General features: G+C 43.3%; 1 protein-coding gene across 1 annotated transcript; it reads right to left on the reverse strand.

Annotated features, from left to right (window-relative positions):
• Window positions 1-376: 376 nt before the first annotated feature.
• On the reverse strand, window positions 377-21,989 carry sdccag8 (SHH signaling and ciliogenesis regulator sdccag8). The gene is made up of 16 exons (XM_077729822.1): window positions 21,781-21,989; window positions 20,960-21,112; window positions 20,788-20,855; window positions 20,648-20,719; window positions 20,436-20,564; window positions 20,118-20,182; window positions 19,838-20,038; window positions 19,480-19,618; window positions 19,016-19,168; window positions 18,803-18,937; window positions 18,469-18,585; window positions 17,976-18,118; window positions 10,370-10,497; window positions 8,270-8,378; window positions 6,273-6,404; window positions 377-625 (listed from the first exon to the last, which is right to left on the reverse strand). Exons 1-16 carry the CDS (start codon window positions 21,845-21,847, stop codon window positions 520-522), a joined length of 1,917 nt encoding a protein of 638 aa, XP_077585948.1. The 5' UTR covers window positions 21,848-21,989; the 3' UTR covers window positions 377-519.
• Between the last annotated feature and the right edge of the window lie 210 nt (window positions 21,990-22,199).

Below are 22,199 nucleotides of genomic sequence, written 5' to 3' on the forward strand. Positions count from 1 at the left end.
TCCGCAGTCCCTCCGAGGAAATGCGGTACGCAATATTATTAAATAAATGAATTATTATTATTATTATTATTTTAAATGTTTTATATGTACCATAAGATACACCCGAGCTATTTTTTATTATTCCAGATCAATAAAAATGAAAACAGCACTTTAAAAAAATACATTACAATTGTGGGTTGACACAACCACTATTAAATCAACACATTATTTTTTCTTGTGCAGCTCGCCCAAGATTCAGTTTGCTAGCGCGAGCTAGTACACTATAACTAGCTCATCATAGTTTGTGAAAAGCAATGAAAGGAAGCTGACAGAAAATTTGAAAATATTTATTCATGAACAAAATATAATTAGAGAGTGGAGCAGTACTGTACTTCCTACGTAGTCCTCTGCATAGTGGAAACCCACATTCAAGGCCTTTTCTTGAGATTTTTGTAGCCAAGTCCTAATTTCTTTTGTAGTCGGTGCCTTCCTTAAAAAAATGTGAAGAATTGTCAAAGGAAGAAGATGGAGTGGAGGCCTCTAAGATGGCATTTGCGTGTTCGTGGTGGCGATTTGGTTCTTTTTGGACAGCAGCTCGCACACCTGCTGAGCGCTGTTCTGACAGTGACGGTCTAACTGCTGAAGCCTGCAAAACACACACACACACACATTCAGAGGGCGAGCCGGATGAAAAAACTGACAATAGATAGTCAGTTTTTGAGACAAATAAAAGCCTTAATATACATGGTCATTTTTTTACACAAAAATTAGCCTTACTATACATGATCATTAAAAACATTAAAAAAAAAATGTATCACTGTCAATAGCAGTCACAGAACTAATATGAAAAAATCCTTTTTTTAAAATGTAGATTCTACTTAATGGATAAAAACAAGGATTTCATGTAGTACCTTGAAATCTTTCAATCAAAAAATATTAAAAGTTTACCCTTTTTTGATACTAGCATTGAAGACAAAAGAATATTTGCTACTAAAAAACTCAAAAAGGACAAAACGGACTACTATAATGCGGCCTAATATTTGACTGACAGTCTGTGGCTGGGAGAGAGCCCCCCAAAAAATGCCAGTGGTTTTCACTTGAAGCCCCCCCATATTCCCCCCTTGTCAAATTTGATCAGCAAAGCCTTGAAAACACCCGCTGCGCTACACTGCACTCTCTCGGTGGTTGTAGCCCACAGCTAGTGTCTCTCTAAAATGCTTGTTTGTTTGTCCCCGCGTTTATTTACAGGTGGGACAGCGACACGTCCGTCCTGAGGGGACCAGGACTACAAAAAAAAAAAAAATTGACAAAATTGGATGTCTGTGGTTAGCGATTTAGCATCTTTCCTTTCGCCCGTCGCGTGTCAGGCCGGCCCACTCGCAAAAAAAAAAATAAAAAACACGGCCGGAGGCATCCGGACAGCTGCCGCAAACACGTACAATGTGGCTAAGAACATAAGCGTGCCTGCGGGTCAATAGCGTCATGGCGACCCCCCCCCCCCCCCCCACACACCTCCCCACAGCCTCGGCCCCGGCCCATTTGCCCCCCAGCCAACCAGCAGCCTGTCGTGCCAGTTGTTGCTATGCTAACATGTGTGATGACATTTTCATCACAGCTTTTCAAGTGGAGTGGGCTTATGTCCAATCATATGCCGTTTACCTTTTTGACATGAGCCAAAATGGCAACCAAACAAAGGATGACTTTTTTTTTTTTACACTTTGGCAATGTCCTTTAAAGTCAAATAAGAATGTTTGAAATTTACAAGCAAGGTGGATAATCCTCTATTACGGCCAATAGAAACTTGGCATTTAATTTAGTACTCTAGTATATTAAAATAGATCTTATTTTAAAGGAGAAAATAGGTACTACAAATATTAGCAGGGAATGAAATAACCATCACAATAAGTTTTTGAATTCCCATAAAATGCCTTAAAATTGACAGTTTAAAACAAAGTACAGCCTTTTTAATGTAAGTAATATAAAATTCAGTATATTTTATAATTTAAGATGGAAGGTTATTGAAAAAAATGTTTACACTATCACTTTATGAACATAAATAATGTATCTGAAGTATTATAGACTGAATTTAACCAGGAAATCTTAATATATTTGGTAAGGGATACTTCTGTATCATTTTTTCCTCCTTAAATATATTATTGGAGCATGTCTACAAGTGGTAATAATATTTTAAAAGAGTCAATAGAGTATTCTTATTGAAGTATAAAGTAGAGGATTATTTGAATGAATCTGAAGAATTGTGATAAATGACAGACTGTCTTTTCCTTTCAAATTGGGTACGCATTGAAAATCAAGCATTTAAATCCATTGACATTTTCTCATTTAATTAAATCTCGGCACGTGTGTGTGTGTGTGTTGGGAAGGGGGGGGGGGTGCAAAATGCCGCGAGCATGTTAAGCACCTCTGAAAAGCGTCTTTTAAAATTGGGCGCTAGTGTTACTGTCGAAACGGCGGCAGCTTGTTTTTTAACGAGGCGTCTTCGCTTCTTCGCTGACTTGGCACGCCGTGAAATAAACGGCGCAGCTTGCGAGGCCTCTGGCCTACCAAATGTGCTGCCCGCCTGCCCACGTTCAAGTTTCCCTTCAAAAAAATAAAAATAAAAATAAAAGACGGGACAAATTCCACTCCTTGCACAAAACAACAAAACATCTCACTCAAAAGGACAATCCGACATTTTACACGGCGCAGTACTTCTCATCTAATATTAAAAATGGATCCCACCGCACCCAACTTCTTCATCTTATTGTCCTTACACCGACACACACACTCACACACACACACCTCCCAAAACAAGCTCTCCTAACACACACACAGACAGCGAGTCTCATGTCTTGTAACCTCTGCCAACTTGATTTGCAAATGAAAAGTTTTCCCGAGGAACGACACGGTGACGGCGGGCGGGCGGGCACAGAGTGTGTGGCAGAAGCCCAGATGAAGCACCCCCCTCCCCCCCCACCACCATCACAACCCCCGACCCCCCCCCGGGCCGGGTCGCAGAAAGCCTGTTCCTTTTTTCCCGCGGCTCGACGCGACCATTTGTTCCATGAGGCAATCTCCTGGAGCCTCTGGTGCGTCCACACACACACACACACACACTCGCACAACACACACTGTGACACACACACAGAGAAAATCCAACAACTGCTCGTTCGCTCGCGCAAGCTCACGGCGCACATGGGCCGCCATCCCTCCTCCAGACGCACGCACCATCCTTGTTGGCCACGGCCATATGGCCCGCTCCAGCCTGTGGATCTACACGCGCATCTGCGCATATACTGACTGTATGGCACAGCAACACACTCACACAAACACACACAATTACACACACACTGTGACCTCGGCGCACGGTGATAATTGGCCAGGCGGCCCGAGAGCAGCTGCGCGGCCAATGAAGATTTGCAGAGAGGGACGGCAGATGAGGACGAAGAAGATGCCGGTCTTAAGAAAAGTGTCGCATTCGACAGACTATAAGACGCATTTTTTATCATTTCAAAATCAAAAGACTTAATTTTCATCATAAAAAACTGCGTATAACTAATTTGGTCTGTGTTTTCCCAGTAAAAACATAAATAAGTAATATAAAAATATAAAAAATCATGTCAAATTCAAAAATTAGTGTTTTTTTTTTCTCTCGGACCCCCAAGTTGTTTATTTTAAGCTATAAAGATCTAAAAAACTGTTATGTTAACAGATGCCTATTTAGCCCGTTGTTACTATGGTCATGTTTTTCTTCTTTTAAAGAAAAAAACCTCAAATTGCTTAAAAAAATCCTAAATACATGAAAATATATGCTATTAACAAGCTCAAAAAGACCCATTTTAATGTCTATATAACTCTCCTTTCATGAGTATATTAATTTTAGCAGCCTCGTTGGCAGACATACGACGCCCCCCGCGCACGCCAAGAAAAAAAAAAGTTTGCCGCCCCCGCTGTACGTTTTTGTTACCATTATTGGCTGGTCCACCTTCATCACTCATACGTAAACAACACAAAAATAGTCAAATAAATAATGAAGGGCGAGTTATAAAAAATAAAAGAAAAAAAACACCCTGTGTGGTTTGGCAGCCAGAAAAATACATCAAGCTGATTTTCCAAATGTTTTGCTTTTCGCGGCACAGATTGCGGCGAGGGGAGGAAAGAGGAGGGGCCGCCAGGCGCTGGCTGGATGGCCACGAGGAGATTACGCCAACCAACGCCACGGGGGGGCGCCACGGGGCCCGTCAAACCTGTCATCCGCATGAATTAACTTTCTTTTTCTTTAAAGTCGTAGGTCGAACAATGAAAAAAAAGTGCGTCTTATAGTCCGGAAAACACGGCCCTATTAAATAAATGAATTTGCCAATTTAATTTTTTTTTTCCACCTCCACGAAATAAGCATTTCTCCCGACATATTTTTGCTCATTTAAAACGAATATTAACCTTATTTTAAAGAAAAAAAGGAGGGAAAAAGAAAGGCTATCAGGCTAACGCTAGAACACAAAAAAGGCAAAAACGATTCAAAAAGAGCCGAAAAGAAAAGAAAAATAGCATAAATTCTTGCATCCATCCGCGTCAGTGTCAAAGCCGAAAAGATAAGTCGCTAAATGCCAACGCTGATTATCATAGTTGAGCTGGGGAGGTTTGGCAAGTTTAGACGCCAGCTTCCCATCCAATCCGCGCTTGGCAGCCTTAAAAGTCCCGACGTACATTTTCCAGAACGAATACACCTTGGACGCCAGCGGGCGACTGTTTTTTGTCCACGTTTTTGACTACCTGGCTGCAGGTTAACGGGTGGGTGTTTGGCATCCTGGCTGGTTGGCTAGGTGGGTGACTGGTGTGTTATGGGATGGAGGTTTGCAGGCAATACGCGGAGTGTGTGTGTGTGTGTGGGTATCTAGGTAAGGTGCTGAGAGATCCTACAGAGTGGGACGACAACACCCACGCACACTCTGGGCCACATAGGCAGGCGACAAGCCAAACGCCCCCTGTGGAGACTCACGCAAACACACACACACACATGGAGAAATGAGCGCCCAAATATGGAAGCAATTTTTAAACTGGCACAATTTGCCTATAAAGTCCATTGGGTTTGATGTGCCACTTTGACAAAGAGACGGACATTCTATTAATTTAGGCCGGCACTGAGCGATCATATTTAAAGGGACATTGACGGTGATAGACGTCCAATCAGATTCAACTGGGAGGTGCCATCAAGCACTGACCAGCATTGACCGACTGAGCTGACTGACAAACTTGAAGCGACGGGGGTTGGGCAAAAGAAGCACCTGATGCCGATCCACTGATTGCACTTGCAGGACACTTAGTATTGAGGAAAGTTTTCCTCTATATGAAAGCCTGCATTTTGTGGAATAGTTTGAAATGGAAGCCTAGTCTTATGGGATGCTATATAGATATATATTATATCAAAAGCTTATATTATCATCATACACTATTGAGTATAATAAAAATGGGGGAAATATTATACAAGAAAGGTGCTCTTAAATGAGTCAAAATGGTCAAAAGTTTGCACGTTGATGGCCAATGTTTGAAATAGGTCAGAAAAAAAGTTTTGAACTGGTCACTTTGGGTTTTCCAAGCTATGCAGCAAAGACATAGCTGACAAACTTGAAGAAACGGGGGTTGGGCCAACAAGGGTGGGGAGGGTGGAGGGAGGGGGGAGCTTTTGGTTCAAGAAATCTGGCCGGTACTGACCGAGCTGACAAACTTGAAGCCACGGGGGTTGGGCAAAAGAAGCACCTGATGCCGATCCACTGATTGCACTTGCAGGACACTTAGTATTGAGGAAAGCTTCCCTCAATATGAAAGCCTACATTTTGTGGAATAGTTTGAAAGTCTTATAGGATGTTAGGCTTTTATATTAAATCAAAAGCCTCTATTGTCATCATTACACAATTGTGTAGAATGAAATGGGTGAAATATCATTCATAAAAGGTATTCTTAAACAAGTCAAAATGGTCCAAAGTTTGCACTTTTGATGGCCCACGTTTGAAATATGTCAAAAAAAAAAAACTTTTGAACAGGCTTTTGACAGTTTATACAAGGCAGGGGATGTTTGGTGAAAAGGGCACATACATAGGTTAAAGTTGAATTGATGGGGGTTGGGATGGTGTGGGGGGATGGCTGTGGGTGGGTGGGGCACCTTTTTCCAACAAGCATTGACCAACATTGACCGACTGAGCTGACTGACAAACTTGAAGCGACGGGGGTTGGGCAAAAGAAGCACCTGACGCCAATCCACTGATTGCACTGGTGACACACTAGTATTGTGCACTAACCTGTTCTTCATGGTGCGATGCACCCGGCCATGCAAAACACACTGGTTTTCCATGTGGGAACAGCGTGCTCTCATACTTTGGACCGTTTCTTCAAGGTTTTGATTCCTCATAGCCAGCTTCTCCACTTCTCGCCTACAAAAAAACACAAAATTAATAAAAATGAAGACCTTTATCACTGAAATATTACATGTATACCATTTATTTAGATTTTCTTGTCATATATTGTGTTATGAAAGTACAAAATAATAAGCAAAACACATGATTAAAACATTCTTGCATCCAAATGACTACTTTGCCATTTTCCAGTCGGACAAACACGACGTGGATAGGCTCGTGCGCAAAGGCGTTTGTCGCTGGAGCCGTCCAGCAGGACTTTAACCGCTACACTTGGCTTGGGAGTCCAGGAGCTCAAACAGCCAGAGGCCGGCACGCATTGCCACTGCTGCCCTGCTGCCTGCGCAACATGACCACATTTTATTCCTTCATCTTTTGGAATACCCAAAAGCAACTTATATACATATTTTTTCCCCTTTTTAACCACTGAAGAAAAGCCTAATCTTGTTTTTTTTTTGGGGTCAAAAAAAAAAACATTGGGGTGGCGAACCTTTTTGACAAAGAGAGCCATAAACAATTCATATTATTCCTTGAGAGCCATACTCAGAATTTAAAAGTCAAAATACATGAAAATGTGAGTATTTATTATTCATTTCACAACTTTGAAAGTAAAAAAATAAGTCTGAATTATTTTGAGAAGAATATTTTACTGTTGCTAATCAATGAGTATCAATGAGAGGATGCATTCATTAGCCTAATGAAGAAAATATTATGATTTAATGAAGAAAAATGATGATTTAATGAAGAAAAATGATGATTTAATGAAGAAAAATGATGATTTAATGAAGAAAAATGATGATTTAATGAAGAAAAATGATGATTTAATGAAGAAAAATGATGATTTAATGAACACAAATTATGATTTTATGAATAAAAATTATGATTTAAAAAGGCGTAGAGCCATATACACCCATCAAAATAGCCACATAGGGCTCCTGAGCCATAGGTTCCCTACCCCTGTGCTAAGACATGTCTATTTTTCCTGCTTTAAAACTCCACAAAGCTAAAAAACAACTTCTGAGATATTCGTATTTGTACAACCGACAGTGTGTGTGTGTGTGTGTGTGTCATTCGCGAGTGTCTTTGTATTTCTGCATGTGGGCGTACATGTGTCCCGTGGCTGGTGAGGCCAGCGCGATCTGTCAGGGCCAGATTGGAGGCCGTCATGTGACTAATGTGCAGCAGAGCTCCAACAGCTGACAGAACGCTGGGCCCAGGGTCACTACCATACACACACACATACACACATATACACACAGGCCTCAACTATGTATAGAACATCCACACAAACAACAACAGGACGGCTCGCACAGGCGGCAGATGGAGAGGCGGTTGGCCTGCTGCGTCTGGCCCGCGCTGGCTCGGGTTTTAACCACCAAAGCGGGTCAAACAGGAAGCCAACTTGTATCGCCGAGTCGGGGACATGCACTTCCTAGGTCAAAAGGAGTATTTTGGACAAGGTAGAAAGAACACTTTGTCGTATTCAAGCAAACATGAAACGGTCTAATGCAAGGGAACCTACGGCTCGGGAGACACACGTGGCTCTTTTGATGGATCTACCTTAGAAGGATAGTCGAGTCCCGAACACACCAATAGTTTTATACCATTTTAGATATAATATTTAGATTTTTTTTTGATAAATGGATTAAAAGAACTGGATTAAAAGCCCTGAATATTCCGTTTTTTTATAGATCTAAAACAATGTTTATTTTAGTTTTTTTAAAATGTATTTTTAGATTTTACAAAATGATTTTTGAACTAAAAACACAGAAAAAATGGATTTAAAAAATGACAAGCTGGATGAATGAACGATATTTTGCGCAAAGACACAAAAAACCTCAAATTGGTATTTTTTTAGGGAAATTGTGTAGTATAAAATGTACCGTTTGTTCCCCATGAGCTCCTCCAACGTGGCTCCCAAAGTGCGGCACTCCTCCTTCAGAGTCTGGATCAGGGAATTCTGGGATGTCACCAGTTGGTCCAGTTCACCAGCTGTGGAAAAAAAATAGACAAAATTATTTGGGGAATAATAAAGTTGCCATTCAGAGGTCAAAATGGTCGCTCATTTGTGTCCCGGCGTGCCTTTTCCTGCCTTTTTTTGGAACATTCCAAAAGCAGGCTTTCATCCGGCTTTTGAAAGCGGCTGCCACGTGTTGGCCAACATATGTTTGCTCTTCTTAGAAAACAAAAGACTAATCACATTGGAGTTTTTTTTGTTTGTTTTTTGGATTGAGGCGACCACAGTCCACCTGTTCCCATATTTGCATGCCATCAGGCACAAGCAACAATCCAAAAAATATGTGGAAGGTCAAAAAAGTTGGATGATGACCGTATTTTGTGGACTATAAGCTGTAGTTTTCATAGTTAACCTGTGACTAATACTCAAATCTGACTGAAATAGGTTAAAATATTCCGCCTGTTGTTCCATTATTATGTTAATTTATAATTGTTATTTGTTTCTGATTTAAAAATTAAATATTGGCCTTATTAAAAATGTGACTTATATCCCAATGCAGTTTCCTCTTTTAAAATGGTTACAGATTTTATTTATTAGAACATCTTAGTCCACTTTCTGCAATTTGTTACAATAATCTACTCATCTATTAACCTAAAAATTAAACTAAAATTTCAATTGAATCATAAGCCACCTATAAAACAATTTTACCCAAATATTCGAACACATACATAACCCAATTTTTGACTTCCAGTCCAAACGAGTCTTCTCCTTGCCACATTTAGATTTTTCTCATTATACATTCACATACACCTATTTATACTCCTTTTGTCAAAAACATGCTAAACATAGTGAGTCTGTAACGATGCTACGCTAACTTTAAATCGCTTCTTTTAGTGTAGCAACACACACACACACACAGGCAGAGGGCATTCAAATACAACACCATATACACACACACATATTCGCGTATAGGCATGCACACACACAGAAGTTGACAAGTAAAGTTTTGGCCAGAGCGAGGAAAAAGTTGGGAGGAAGAATGCTAATTAGACGAGCAGGCTTTGAATGCGTCTGGCCGCGCGGAGGCCAAAAAGAACCCTGGGACACAGAAAGCCCGGCAGAACTGGCACTGGAAACAAACAACAGCCAAAGCCATGCAAAGGAGGGAGGGAGAGAGAGAAAGCGAGGGAGGGAGGGACACAAATATCTGATGTCATCTAGAGGCAGCTCTGTATGCATCTATTTAAAAAAAAAAAATATGAAAAAAAGGTGGCGTATGGATGGAAGGAGAGCAAAAAAAAAGCTCATTATCGCTCTCGTCTGTCGGAAATGATGCGAGTGACTAAAGAAAGGTCCGCCACGGTGTCCCTTTTTCTCCCCCTTTCTTCCTCCCCCTTTTCGCTCTGTCCATATTTCCTGCTGTGCTCTGATGTCAGCTCTCTTTAGACAACATGTGTGTGTGTGTGTGTGTGTGTCGATGCCACGTGCCAGGAAACAAAAGACACCTCTTTGTTTAGACCTGGTCTTTGCGCCAAGGTTTTAAACCCCGCCCCCCCTTCGTCGGCCTTGGTTTTTAACGGCGGCGGACCTCCCGGTGGCCGAGGGACGCGCAGGTAAGACGACGGGCGGCGGGCCGAGGAGCCAGATGGCGCCACAGATGTGAGAGCGCCGCTATTTAGCACTTTATACTGTTAATAAATATACATTTGTCAGGATATAGTGCCATTTTTTTACTATTTTTTGTAGAAGTATACTTCAAGTACAATTGGAATGTTTAAAAATGCATATATTTATGGTTATTAAGCTTGAAAATAAGCAAGTTTGTTGGGTATGCATTTTAAAGGGGGAGGAGCTTATCAGGGGCAAGGTTGGAATAGTTTGGGATTTTTTAATGAATGATTACAAGTTTGGGTAAAAAAAATATCCATGGTTTTGTCAGGTTTGTCATTGAATTGGTGTTGTTGTTAATAGAAAAAATAGTTTTGGGGATGTCCCAATGCGGCTCATTTCATTTTGTGGCACTGACCTTCCCGCAGATGCTCCGCCCTCATCCGCCGCATCAGCGTGGTCATCTGGTTCTCGCGCTCGCGCCACGCTTGGACCGAGGACGCCATCTTGTCCTTGTGAGCTCTCGCTGCCGTCTCGCTGTTTTCTCTAAAATTGAGGAGACACAAATAAGATAGGTTAGGATGGGTCGCACGGTCAATAGAGATTGGACGCCACTGGCAGGCCAATGAGGTTGTAGTGTATTTGCCGGACTATAAGTTGCACTTTTTTCATAGTTTGGCTAAGCCTGAGACTTTACACAAGCATAAGTGTCATTTTTTAGGCTATAGTTACATAAAATATGGTACTTATAAACAAAAACAAGTTTTAAACCCAAACTTTTCCCGACTTCCAATCTGTAAAAACAAAAAAAATTAAATACCATCATCTTATACCATATTATTTTCGCAGATATTAATTTTAGGCCATAAATCTTAACAAAAGCCATGCTCCCAGACAAGCTGTCTATCCCAAAATCCTCTCAAACCCCTCTAACTTCCTCCCTCAAATTTCCCAACACAGGTAGACATCACCACCACCACCCAATTTTTTTTTTTTTTTTAAAAAGTCGTAGCGTCGTCGCCGTCTGTCCGTTCCCGGCAAACTTTCCAACTTAAGCAAGTCCAGCCGCGTGCCAACGACAGACGCGCACAAAAGACCAAAAGACTGGGAAAAACTACAAAGGCTTCGTAACGAGAAAGAAAGAGAGAGAAAGAGAAAGCTCGCCGTGACAAATAAACACGAGTCTTCCTGAAGTCCAAAGAGGCGCTAATGAAGAGAGAATTCTCCAGTTCAAGTGAAAACTTTTCTCCCCTGCAGCGCTTGGCCTGCATCGACAAAGTGACCGCGTCTGTCTCTGCCATCCTGTCTGTGTGTATATCTGTGTGTGTGTGTGTTTGTGTGTTTCTGTTTGTGTGTTCTCCTGCTGTCCTGCTGTCTGGGGTGCGAAAGCGGGTGGCGTTGCCGTGCAGGGGACACGGTGGTGGTTACGGTGCAGTGTGTGCGTGACGCCGTTGTCTTTGAGTGGGTGAGCGGGACACCCGCTGGGTTGGAACAGCAGCCCGAGCCACCAAAGCGCACACCAGGGCTCAGCGGGAGATGGCGGACAGGCATTGCCAGCCATTTGCTTCTCTAAAAAGCTTCCCAGCCCGCCGCACTTTGGTGTTGTTCAATGTGTGTGTGTTTGTGTGTATTTGCACACCGGCGTTGAAGGAGAGGAGGCGGACGAGGCGCTCGCACCAGACCTGTTTACCCGGCAATTAGCGTCGGACGCAACGCCAAAAAGTTGCAGCAGTGGCGAGGAGGAAGACATGAAAAGCCACACACGGGCTGGCGCCTTGTTTTTAGCGAAGGACATGACACTCAAGTAAACACACTAACAAACTCATTTAAAAAAAATTAAACAAGAACTCTAGAATTTGCAGTCAAATATAACCATCATTGTTTGTTTTATTTATGTATTATTATTTTTGTTTATTACTCATTAATATTTATTGTTATTTATTTTTTATTGATCATTATCATTATTATTTAATTTTTTAAATTATTTTATATTTGTTTTTATTTATTTAATTAAGTCGCACCCAAGTATAAGTCGCACCAGACGAAAAAGTAGACAGAAAAAAAATATTTTTGGTGAGGGTCAACTCTCGGTTCTGAGTTCGATTCTAGTTGGGTTCTCGCTGTTTGGAGTTTGCAAAATGTAAAATAAGACTGTGCCGAATTTGCATTGGCCATTTGTATAGACTAACAACATAGCCTTGGATAAAAAACATCATCACCACAATCACTATTTTCATTCATAAGAAATGCTATTTCTTAACAAACGTCTCTGAAAAGAGAAGATTGAAAAAGTACAAATCGTATCAAACAGGCAGGATGAAAAACACTACGGCGATCCGCCATAAACGAGTGACAAAAGTTGCCTGCTGGAGGACAAGCGAGGTCATCGCATCCACTTGAATTTCATCAAATCCAAGCAGCAGGCCATTAGCATAGAAGCATGGCGGGCGCCTACTAGTTTGGGATCTGGAAAAGTACCAGCACGTTCAAAAATGCAGCCAGCCGGCCAGCCAGCCCTGATGCGGACGCGCTAAAAACCAGCACGCCGCCAAGCTCTGGACGCGTGTCAGTTACCACACGGGCCAAAGGCCAAAGATGGGATGTTTGCGACAGAGTTGCCAGGTGCAGTGGCTGCTGGGTAAAGAGAGATCCACACAGAGACAGAGAGAGAGAGAAAGAGAGAGCGCTGGGCAGGACCGGCTTAAGTGGGCACTATTCAATCTGTCGGCCATTACGTGGGGGGAGGGGGCGGTTTTTCCGGACCGTCCCGACCCAGAGTTTGCGGCGCCCCGCGGTGTTCGGCCTCGTCCCGCGCCAGCCCCGCCAAATGCCGCTTTTTATGGGGGGAGAGCGGCACAAATTGGAGTCAGATGGCGTCGAGCTTTTGTACAAAGAAGCGCTAACGATGCTAACGTTTTGCCATTTCAGCCCAGCCAGTCACAAGTAAGAACTCATCGAATTGCCCGCAAAACGGCGAGGGAACGCGAGCCATATTCCACCACATCTCCTCCCAAAAAACCGCCAAACTTTCCAGCAAAATGCTCCAATCCAATTACGATTTGGAGACTTTTCCAACAAAAGCAGCACCTCATTAGCCCGGTTAGCATTCAGGGCTTTTTGACACGGGTATAAGCGCGGAGTACCGCTGTTCAACGCCAAGCCGGCGCCGGGAAAAGAAGGCGTAAGAAAGAGCGTGTAAATGAAAAAGACATATTGAAGATGTTTTATTGACGCGGCGTGTAACAAATTGCTTTGTATTTGGTTTTGAGCACGCCTGCAGGTCAGGCAGACATATGACACACAGAGGCGTCCTGATGTAGCCCGCAGACCCCCGTCATCTGTCTCTCTCTCTCTTTTTTTTCCTCCCCCGTTCCTCCCACCTTCTTCTTCTCTCCTGTAACTAAACTGGCTGTTTCTCTCTCCATCTGCCGGTTCTTCCTTCAGCGTCCGTGCACCTGTTCACACCTCCTCTCCTGTTGGCCACCTCCTCCCTTTATCTCTCCTCCCTCTCCCCCCCGCCACCCCCTCCACGCCGCCATCGCCCGCCTTCACCCGCCGCAGCGCTGCCAGGCTTGTCCCCGGCGCGGCTTGGCGCTCTGTCATTCAATCCATCTGTCGGCGAGTCAACTTTGTTTTCTCGGTTTTCGCCACTGCAGATCGCGCTGGCTGGCGCTGGCTGGCCTGCGCTGGCTGGCGCATGGCATCCATTTACGAGAACAACCCAACCAGGTCTCGACCACCTATTTTTTTGATACCAGAATTTCACAGCTGTCAACATCAACCAATTGGTGCCCTTATTAATGATTGCAATTCCCCTGATTAAGTGATAATACACCGTACAAATGCAACAAGGCAGACATTTTGGCTCAATCACTATGCATTAAATTCAACATTCTGCAAATGTCACTATAAGACACACTATAGAGTCATACCTCTACTTATGAATTCCTCTAGGTACGAATTTCAGGTTACAACATTTTTTCCAAGTTACGAAATCCCCTCAAAAATTCAATTCTCTCACAACAACCACCATCCATCATTCAAGATTCTCTATTACATACCTGTCCACCTCAACTAAATGCTACCCTTATTAATTATTGCAATTCCCCTTATTAAGCGATTAAAAAAACTACAAATGCAACGCAGCACATATTTTCACACACACATACACATATAAAAGTCTAAAATGTACTACAAAGTGGATGGCTTTCGGCCCTAATAGAACGGTTTCTTGCCCGCCTTCTGTCGGAAAAACTTGGGTATTACATCTACAATGGCCACAAAAGGAGATATTTCAGTGGCGTCAGGCACATTTTAATTTTTGATTTGTTCTTAAGACATTAAAAAAATCATCTTATAATTTTATTATAATTTTTTTTCAAATTTAGGACACTAACTCATTTTAAAGGGTTTAGTCGACGCACGAATTGCAGAATTTACATATCAAGTACACCTCTACTTACGAAATTACAGATAAGAGCCGAAAAGGGTCAAACGAGATAGCTTTTACAAAAAAACGTACTTTAAAAAAGTTGTACAAGGCCGATTTACAACCATGTAATCAAGGTTTGGTGAATTACTAATTTTTTTTTCCTCAGCCTTAGCAAAAGATTAGCTTGTAGCTTGTACGTTTTTGGGACAACGGGACGGACGGACGGAGCCGTTGTCTTCTTGTAGGTCGTACGGCCTGTGTGTGCCTATGTAGGCCAGTGTCCCGGGGCACACTTGGCTGCTCCGAGAACAGTTGTCGCCGACAGATTTGCCTCCATCTCGCCTTAGGTCTCGCAGTCAGAGATCTCTCTCCCTCTCTCTCTCTGTGTCTATTCTTGCAAAGGACGGACAAATTACGGCGCCGTTTGAGCCACGCGCTACACTGCGCCTGGATGCTTCTTCTACTGCTGTGTTCAATTAAATGCCAAATCATCCAACTGGCTCTACCAAAAACTTCTTTTGGTGCTGATCGCCATTTTTAATTCGACAAATACCAAGATTTTACTTCCAACGGACGAGAAAACGAGCCGGGCCAGGACACGGGATGAGTTTGAGCGCCACTGTCAACATCATAACACATACTGTATGTACACACACACATTTTTTTTGCCACACACACACACACACGGACGCGAGGTTGGCCGAGAGCCCTCCCAGCTGCCCTATCCGTAACTGTCTGATTAGTTGTGCTAAGCAGCCCCTCCCCTGCCAAGCGCGGCGCCATCTGCTACCCAACAACATGGCCGCCGACCAGACGCCAGCGCGGCCTATACCTGGCATGGCCGGGGATCCTGTCACACCAAGACATTCGCGTCAAACGCCGAAGACACGGGTGTGTCGCCCTAAGCTCCCCATGTTGAACGTCGTCTATGAATTTGCTTTTTTTGTAGATGTTTTTTTGTGTCAGAATATGTAATATACATCTATACTCTTAATTTGAATTTGTTCCCAAAACAGAAAGTCGGCACTCATCATTGACTTTTCCGGGCCAAACAAAATAATGCGGTGGGGCGAGTTTGCTTTGCAGCAGTTTTGCGTATTTTGTCCCCGACCCGTCTCGGAGTCGGCCTCTGGCGGGACGCGGCATCTGCTGCCTTCACCTTCCTCATTTACACTTCTCCGCCCTCTCGAGCTGGCGTGAGCGCACCCGTGCCCATGTCTGGTCTCCGCCTACGCAGACCTCGCCGGCGCCGCCGTGCCACGACAGATGAGGCGGAGGAGCGCACGGAGAGAGAGAAAGAGAGAGATGGAAAGAGAGCAGCGGCGGCGGAACGTGATTTTAATGGAGTTCGGGGAAAGTTTGCTACAGTCTCGCTGTGAGCTCAAGGTCGACGAAAAACACGGGAAGTAACTCAGGAATATCTGCGTGTCATACCCAAGGTCAATTTGGAAATATATCACGTTGCTTATACATATTCTATTGCACAGGTGTCAAAGTGGTAGCCGGGGGGCCAAATCTGGCCCGCTGCATCATTTTGTCTGGCCCGGGAAAGTCAATCATGAGTGCTGACTTTATTGATTTTCCCCCTTTTAAATCATTCATTGTCATTTTTAATAAATTTTTCTGTGTTTTTAGTTCAAATATCATTTTGTAAAATCTAAAAATGAATTAAAAAAAATCTAAAATAAACATTGTTTTAGATCTATAAAAAAAAAAAACTGAATAGTCCCAACCCGGGATTGAACCACGATCTCAGAACTACGAGGCCGGCGCGTTGACCACATTTGCTAAATGACAGTATTCCATTCAGACCAGTCACCACAGAACACTAACATTTAATTTTTCCTTCAATTTATCACTACAATACCTACAATAAACAGCATTTACCTTCAAAATACCACCTGGATAACATACTTAAACTGAACCTCTATCTCCCTGCATATCATCTCCATTTCCAGCCCACCCTGTCCATAAACACATTTCTCCAATTAGCATTTCATTTTGCACGCCACGACAAAGCATCCAACAAACAAACTTCCTGACAAGCCAGCCAACGATCTCAGCCCACGATGAATTATGTATTCCCGATTTCACGGAACCCATGGACCACCATAGACCACCATAGACCACCATAGACCACGCGCCTCCCCAAATAATAACGCGCACGCCTGGCTGGAAGAAAGCACTTTTCACAGCGAGCCGCCTTTGGGAGCTCCTAATACATCACCAGAGAAAGACCAAACACGAGGAGTCGGGGGAGGAGGAACGGAAAAGAAGGGCGCAAACAATCAATACAAACTTGGTAAAGCCCTCCACAGTGTGTATATGAGTGTGTGTATTTGTGTGTGTTTGTGTGTGTGTAGATGTGAACAGAGTGAGGAGGATTAGGACAGATCCTTGGCTGTCCAACTCACAGCTGGCTGATGATCCAATCCTGGAGCGCAGCAGCCGCCACGGGACCCCCCGATTGCGGGAGCGAGTGCATCCGTGTGTGCGTAGGCTTGTGCCGTGGTGACTGATGTGCATTTATGCGTATGGAAGGAAACCAATGTCCACGCCCCATTGCTATTAATGGGAGGGGAGAGAAGGCGCTATAGCAATCAAATGCGGCGCTCCGGGGATGAATTTCGGATCATACGTCCTATAAGACGGTGAATGAAAGCCTGGAGGCCATCAATTTTTTTTTACGATTTGTCAGGAGGGTCAAAAAGTGAAACGGCGCCGAAGCAAAGGCGGAGACCGGACATTTGGTCGATTTTGTGCGTTGTGACAACAAATGGGGCGTCCCAAAGAACGCGGTTTGATTAAAAAGAGACGTGCTGTAGTCATAGCTTTTTCTTTTCCCAAATTGGGAAGCTATGCCTAACAACTACGTGGCCAAAATTAAGCAGTTGATTTCCTTTGACGGACAGCGCAAAAGGATGCTAGTTTGACAACTACTCTCTAAGCTTACACTTCTCAAAATGACTTCCTTGGCCAGGGCAATAAATCTATACTAAGCAGCTTTCCATGCTAATGAGGAAAAATTCAATTCAAATGGGAATTCCAAGTCAACAGCTGTCCAACACAACAAAATACCAGCGCGCACATTTCTCATTACATATCGAAACCCTCTCCTCTATTTCGATTTTTCCACAAAAATATAAAAACAAATACTTGCTAACTATTACAAAAAAAATAGGAGCAACTGGGCGCCACCTCTACCTCAAATCCAGGCCGCTATAAAGTACAGAAAAGAGAATTAAGAAGCGAGTAGGACAGTACATACTCGCTGTTCTTTGTGGGTGTTGGCCAGAGACGTGAGGAAAGGCTCAAGAGGCAGTTTGGCTTTTTGCTGGCACGTCCATGGCCCGGAATTATCCGGCCACTGTACACTATGTGTGCGTGTGTATATATACTTCATGTTGTGGCATGCCTAACAGGATTAGAGGTGACCTGGTGGGCTCCAGTTGGTCCCGGGAACCGCAACGCGCTTTTTTCTTTAATAGGATTAGCCGCTACCTGGAGTCGTACAGTTGGCGCGCCGACCCCACAGCAGACCGCGGACCGAGGGTGCGGCGCGTTGGCAGGCCTGGCGGGATTAGGCGCTCACCTGGTGAGGTGCACTTGGCGGCGGGCTTGGGCCAGCTGTTCGGCCAGGCTCAGGGCTTCGGCCTGCCATTGGCCCACGTCCCTCTGGACCGCCTCCAGGCGCTGGCAGCAGCCAACCAGCTCGGACCTCAGCTTTTCCACTTCCTGTCCCGCGGAGAGACATGTTGAAAACAAGTGCGCTATGGTGGCAGCACGTCAAAAAACGACAAACATGTGACCTCATCTCTAAAAGGTTCGCTCTGTATTACAGGTTTAAAAAATACATTTAAAAAACTGCTGTTTTTCAATGTAAATTTTGCTTTCATTTTAGTCTTAGTTGAAATAAATATATTCAATGAATGTAAACAACAGTCCCCATCAATGTTCCCTCTAATTTTTCATGTAAAACATATGTACAAAAAAAATTATGTAAATAGTTGAAATATTGACACGTGGCCTATTGAGACGCAACCGTGTGTGTAATGACTTTGTAATAAGATTGATGTGAAATTTACTTGTGTTAATTTCTCCTGCTGCCTGCTGGTCTTGGACTTGAGGTCTTGCAGTTCTTGCTCGGCCTCCTCTTTCATGATTTGAGCACTACTTCGTTGATACTGGAGCTCGGCGGAGATCTGAAAAGAAGATGAATGATTAGGATAGTTTGCTTCCGTCCTAATATCATACCCGTTTTATATGGCTTTAAGTATATACCGTTTTTTTTCTGTTGCTTGTTAAAATTGAATGTAAAAAAAGATAGCTAACGTTTTGCTGCCATCTAGCGAACACGTAGAAGACCAATACAAGCGTTTTGTCCAGAGATGTTCCTACAAGAAAAAAAAACATGCCTACTTTGCTTTTGTCTTTCTCCACATTGGCAAGTTGTCGCAACACATCTTCCAGTTGATTGGTCAGCGAGCTCTTGTCGGTGTTCAGCCTACGGACTTCGCCCTCCAACTCGGCAGTGCGTTGGGACAGCCAGGCCACCTGAACCAAATTCAATTATTCAATAATCGTTCAAGTATCCACGGTGGTATCATCAAAGAGTACTTTAGCTGAAATTACGGTATTTGCAAGCTCGTCCTTCTGCCGGAGTCCCTCGTTGCGTCCGTCCTCCCTGGCTTTTGCCTGTTTGTCCTGGAGGGCCTGGACGTCGCGTTCCCGTTGTGCGCTTTCTCGAGCCAGCTCTCTGGACAGCTGCTGGCACTGCACCTCCAGCTAAAAACCCAAAACCATAAACGGGAATTAGTCGACTCGGTGCTCGGACGTTTGGTCGCCGGTCTTTTGGTCGCCGGTCTTTTGGTCCCTTTTGGTTGCCGGTCAAATGGTGACAGAGTTTACTGTTGAAGCTAGCTCTCAAAATTATATTCATGAGAGAGAGTTTAATATCTAAGTACTGTTTAATATCTAAATACTGTTTAATATCTAAGTACTGTTTAATATCGAACCGACCGGCGACCAAAATTCTATGTATTTTAAGGCTATTTTATTGGGTGCGGCTTATATGCGAGTAACTATGGTTGCCCCACCTCAGTTCTGCGCAAGTGGGCCTCTTCTGCCATCTCCACGGCGCTTTTGACTTGCAGACAAGCCGACCACTCCCGGTGCTGCACTTCTTGCCGTGCAGACTGCGCCGCATTCAAAGCTGCGAGCAACTCGTTGCGCTCCCTGTGAGCAGACACAAAATGGATCCCACTTGTATTAAAAGAAAGAAAAAAAGTTCAAGCAAACTGCATGTAAGTGAGATTTTGTGCAGAGAGATTACAAATAAAAGGTAACAAAGGTTCACAGGATTTAAAGAAAGGAAAAAAAATCTAAGAAGAAGATTTAAGGGCTCTTTGGAAGAAGACAACATAACACTTGTTTTAAAGTATGGTGTCCACTGACTTGGTGAGTCGGTCCAGGGCCTGAGCGTGGTCGTCAGATGGGGCACTAGGTAAGATGGCGGCCTCCTGCTGTGCACACTTGAGACACAAGCCGGCCACTCGCGCTCTCTCGTCGGCCAGCGGCGGCGGTGTCTCGGCTTCGCTCCGTTTCAAACGGGCCGTGAGCTCCTTGCACTCCTGCTGGCTGTACAACAGATCCCTCCTGAATGTTGGGAGAGCGAGAGGGTGATGAAGGTGAGTCAAAAAACTTTGTCGGGAATAAAAAAGAGAGAAAGGCTGACCTGAGGGAGATGACCTGAACCTCCAATGTGTCTAACTGGGCCCGATGTATCGTCTTTAGTTGTTCCTGCAGCAAAAATAAATTGCACGCTTAACATCATTATTATTGCTTTTAATGCTATCATTTGTAATACAACAGTGCCTCTACTGGTGAACATGTAAAATGCAACTATAGTGGTAGATTAATACAGTAGATAATGCCCAATTTAGAAAGTTCTTTTTTCTTATATAACATATATTATTTATGAGAATAAATTTCATATATACTGATAATGTTTTTGTTTTTGTGGCACCTAAAATGTGTAAAAATGTGTTTTTACCAAGCAGTCTGGCGACATGTGCGATTCCTTGGGCGACTCTTCAGAATATTTGGCTTTGAGCTGCTCCTGTAATTTCTCGTTCTCTACCACAACCACTCGAATGCGATCTTTAAGCTCCTGCTGCTCTTCCTGTCACACACAAAAACACAAACCATTAAAACAAATGCAGCTGAACACACACAAACACAAACACAGATTTTTTTTGCACATACTTTGCAGAATCGGACTTCAGCCTCCAGATGCTGGATATAGTCAGGCGGGTTGTGAATTACTGGGACCAAATCCTGAAAATGAAAAATGGACCCAAAATGTAAAGACCAACAATGCACATTTATATTATATGTATGCTGACCATTGAAGGCGAGACAGGCGCAGGAATCTCTTTTCCCTGCTTCAATAGGAGACTCTTCAGTTGATTAACTATACACCAGCGTAGAAAAGTATACAAGTGATTGCATGGCATTACTATCACATCATGTCACTCAAATAATAATAATAATAATAATAATGTGACGGGTGGTTACCTGCGTCGCTCTGCTTCTTCTGGCTCCATGCCGGTTGCTCATTTTCTGCAGTGGAGATGCCTTCTCCGCATTTAACCGGTTCTTCATCTTGGCGGAGTAGCAGGCTTTGATTGGACCGGAAACATGAAGATGACTTTGGGAGGAAGGCCGCTTCTATTGAAAATTGATAAAGCAAAAGGAGCTGAAGCAGCCATTTTGTGTGTGTTTCTTTTTTATCATAATATCTGTTCTGAACAATGTAGTATAAGTTGTTGACATGAGTACTTCAAGGACCAATAGTTTAGAAGTAGTGGGCATCATGCTTCAGTGTGCCTTTAAAAATATATACAATTACTCAGGATGGGATTATCATTGTATTAGTATTTAGACCTAATTTACAATACGAAGGAAAGTCAGTTCTGAAACTCAAACCCCAAATTGTGAGGCGCACCGTAACCACCTTGTAACCGACTGTAAACAACCCAGTAACAACAACAAAAACTATGTTTAAAAAAATATATGTTGAAAAATAATAATAATAATAAAGTGAAACTGCGTCTCATAAAAACTGTCACGCGTGCAATTAGTTAAGCCAAATTAGTTATTTGTTCATTTGGGTCCAAAAAAAAAAAAGCAACAGGTTGTTTATTTTCCGGACTTTCCGGGGGGCGTTTAAACAAATATAATATTATTCGGTGTTTTAACGGCACACATGGAAAAAAAAAACACAAATACTTTAGATAAACACGCAATAACAAGTTACAGTGCCTAGTTGAGTTTGTTGCTAATGCGCATCTAATAAGCCACGTTAGCGAAAACACAAATAGCGTCCGTCCACTCACCCTTCAAGTCTTTGGCGCAAGAGCCGACATGCTCCATTTTCTCCTTTTCTGACTCCATTGGTTGCATTTTATCATTTTAATGTTGCGGAGGAAGCATTGTGATTAAAGTGAGCATGTGCTAATTGCTAACAGAACCTCGGGCGAATACATTTAGAAGTCGCGCATAGAAACTGTCAAGTTTGGAGTGCTTGTTTTGCCATCTCGTTTGTGCCGTAGTGGGGGATGTTCATTACTACACTTGGAGGTCACCGCCCGGGCTCAGCCAACAACGCTTGAAACTGTCAAACAAAGCGAGGCAACCCCAAACAGACTGTGTTTTAGGGAAAGATGGGAGTTGTTGTTAATGCAGGGTAATAACATGCTGCAAACTATTATTACATATATGATATATGAAATAATAGTTTGCAGCATGTTATTAC

Source organism: Stigmatopora nigra, chromosome 12, assembly GCF_051989575.1.
Source record: "Stigmatopora nigra isolate UIUO_SnigA chromosome 12, RoL_Snig_1.1, whole genome shotgun sequence".
NCBI classification, from domain to species: domain Eukaryota; kingdom Metazoa; phylum Chordata; class Actinopteri; order Syngnathiformes; family Syngnathidae; genus Stigmatopora; species Stigmatopora nigra.

What these genes read in the sequence shown, in the direction of transcription:
- sdccag8 (XM_077729822.1), bottom strand. Translation starts at nt 21,847, where the DNA reads ATGCAACCAATGGAGTCAGAAAAGGAGAAAATGGAGCATGTCGGCTCT. An exon ending in ACATGTCGCCAGACTGCTTG is followed by an intron (nt 20,183 to 20,435) that starts GTAAAAACACAT and finishes TTTTTGCTGCAG; the next exon opens with GAACAACTAAAGACGATACA. An exon ending in AGGACGAGCTTGCAAATACC is followed by an intron (nt 18,938 to 19,015) that starts GTAATTTCAGCT and finishes AATTTGGTTCAG; the next exon opens with GTGGCCTGGCTGTCCCAACG.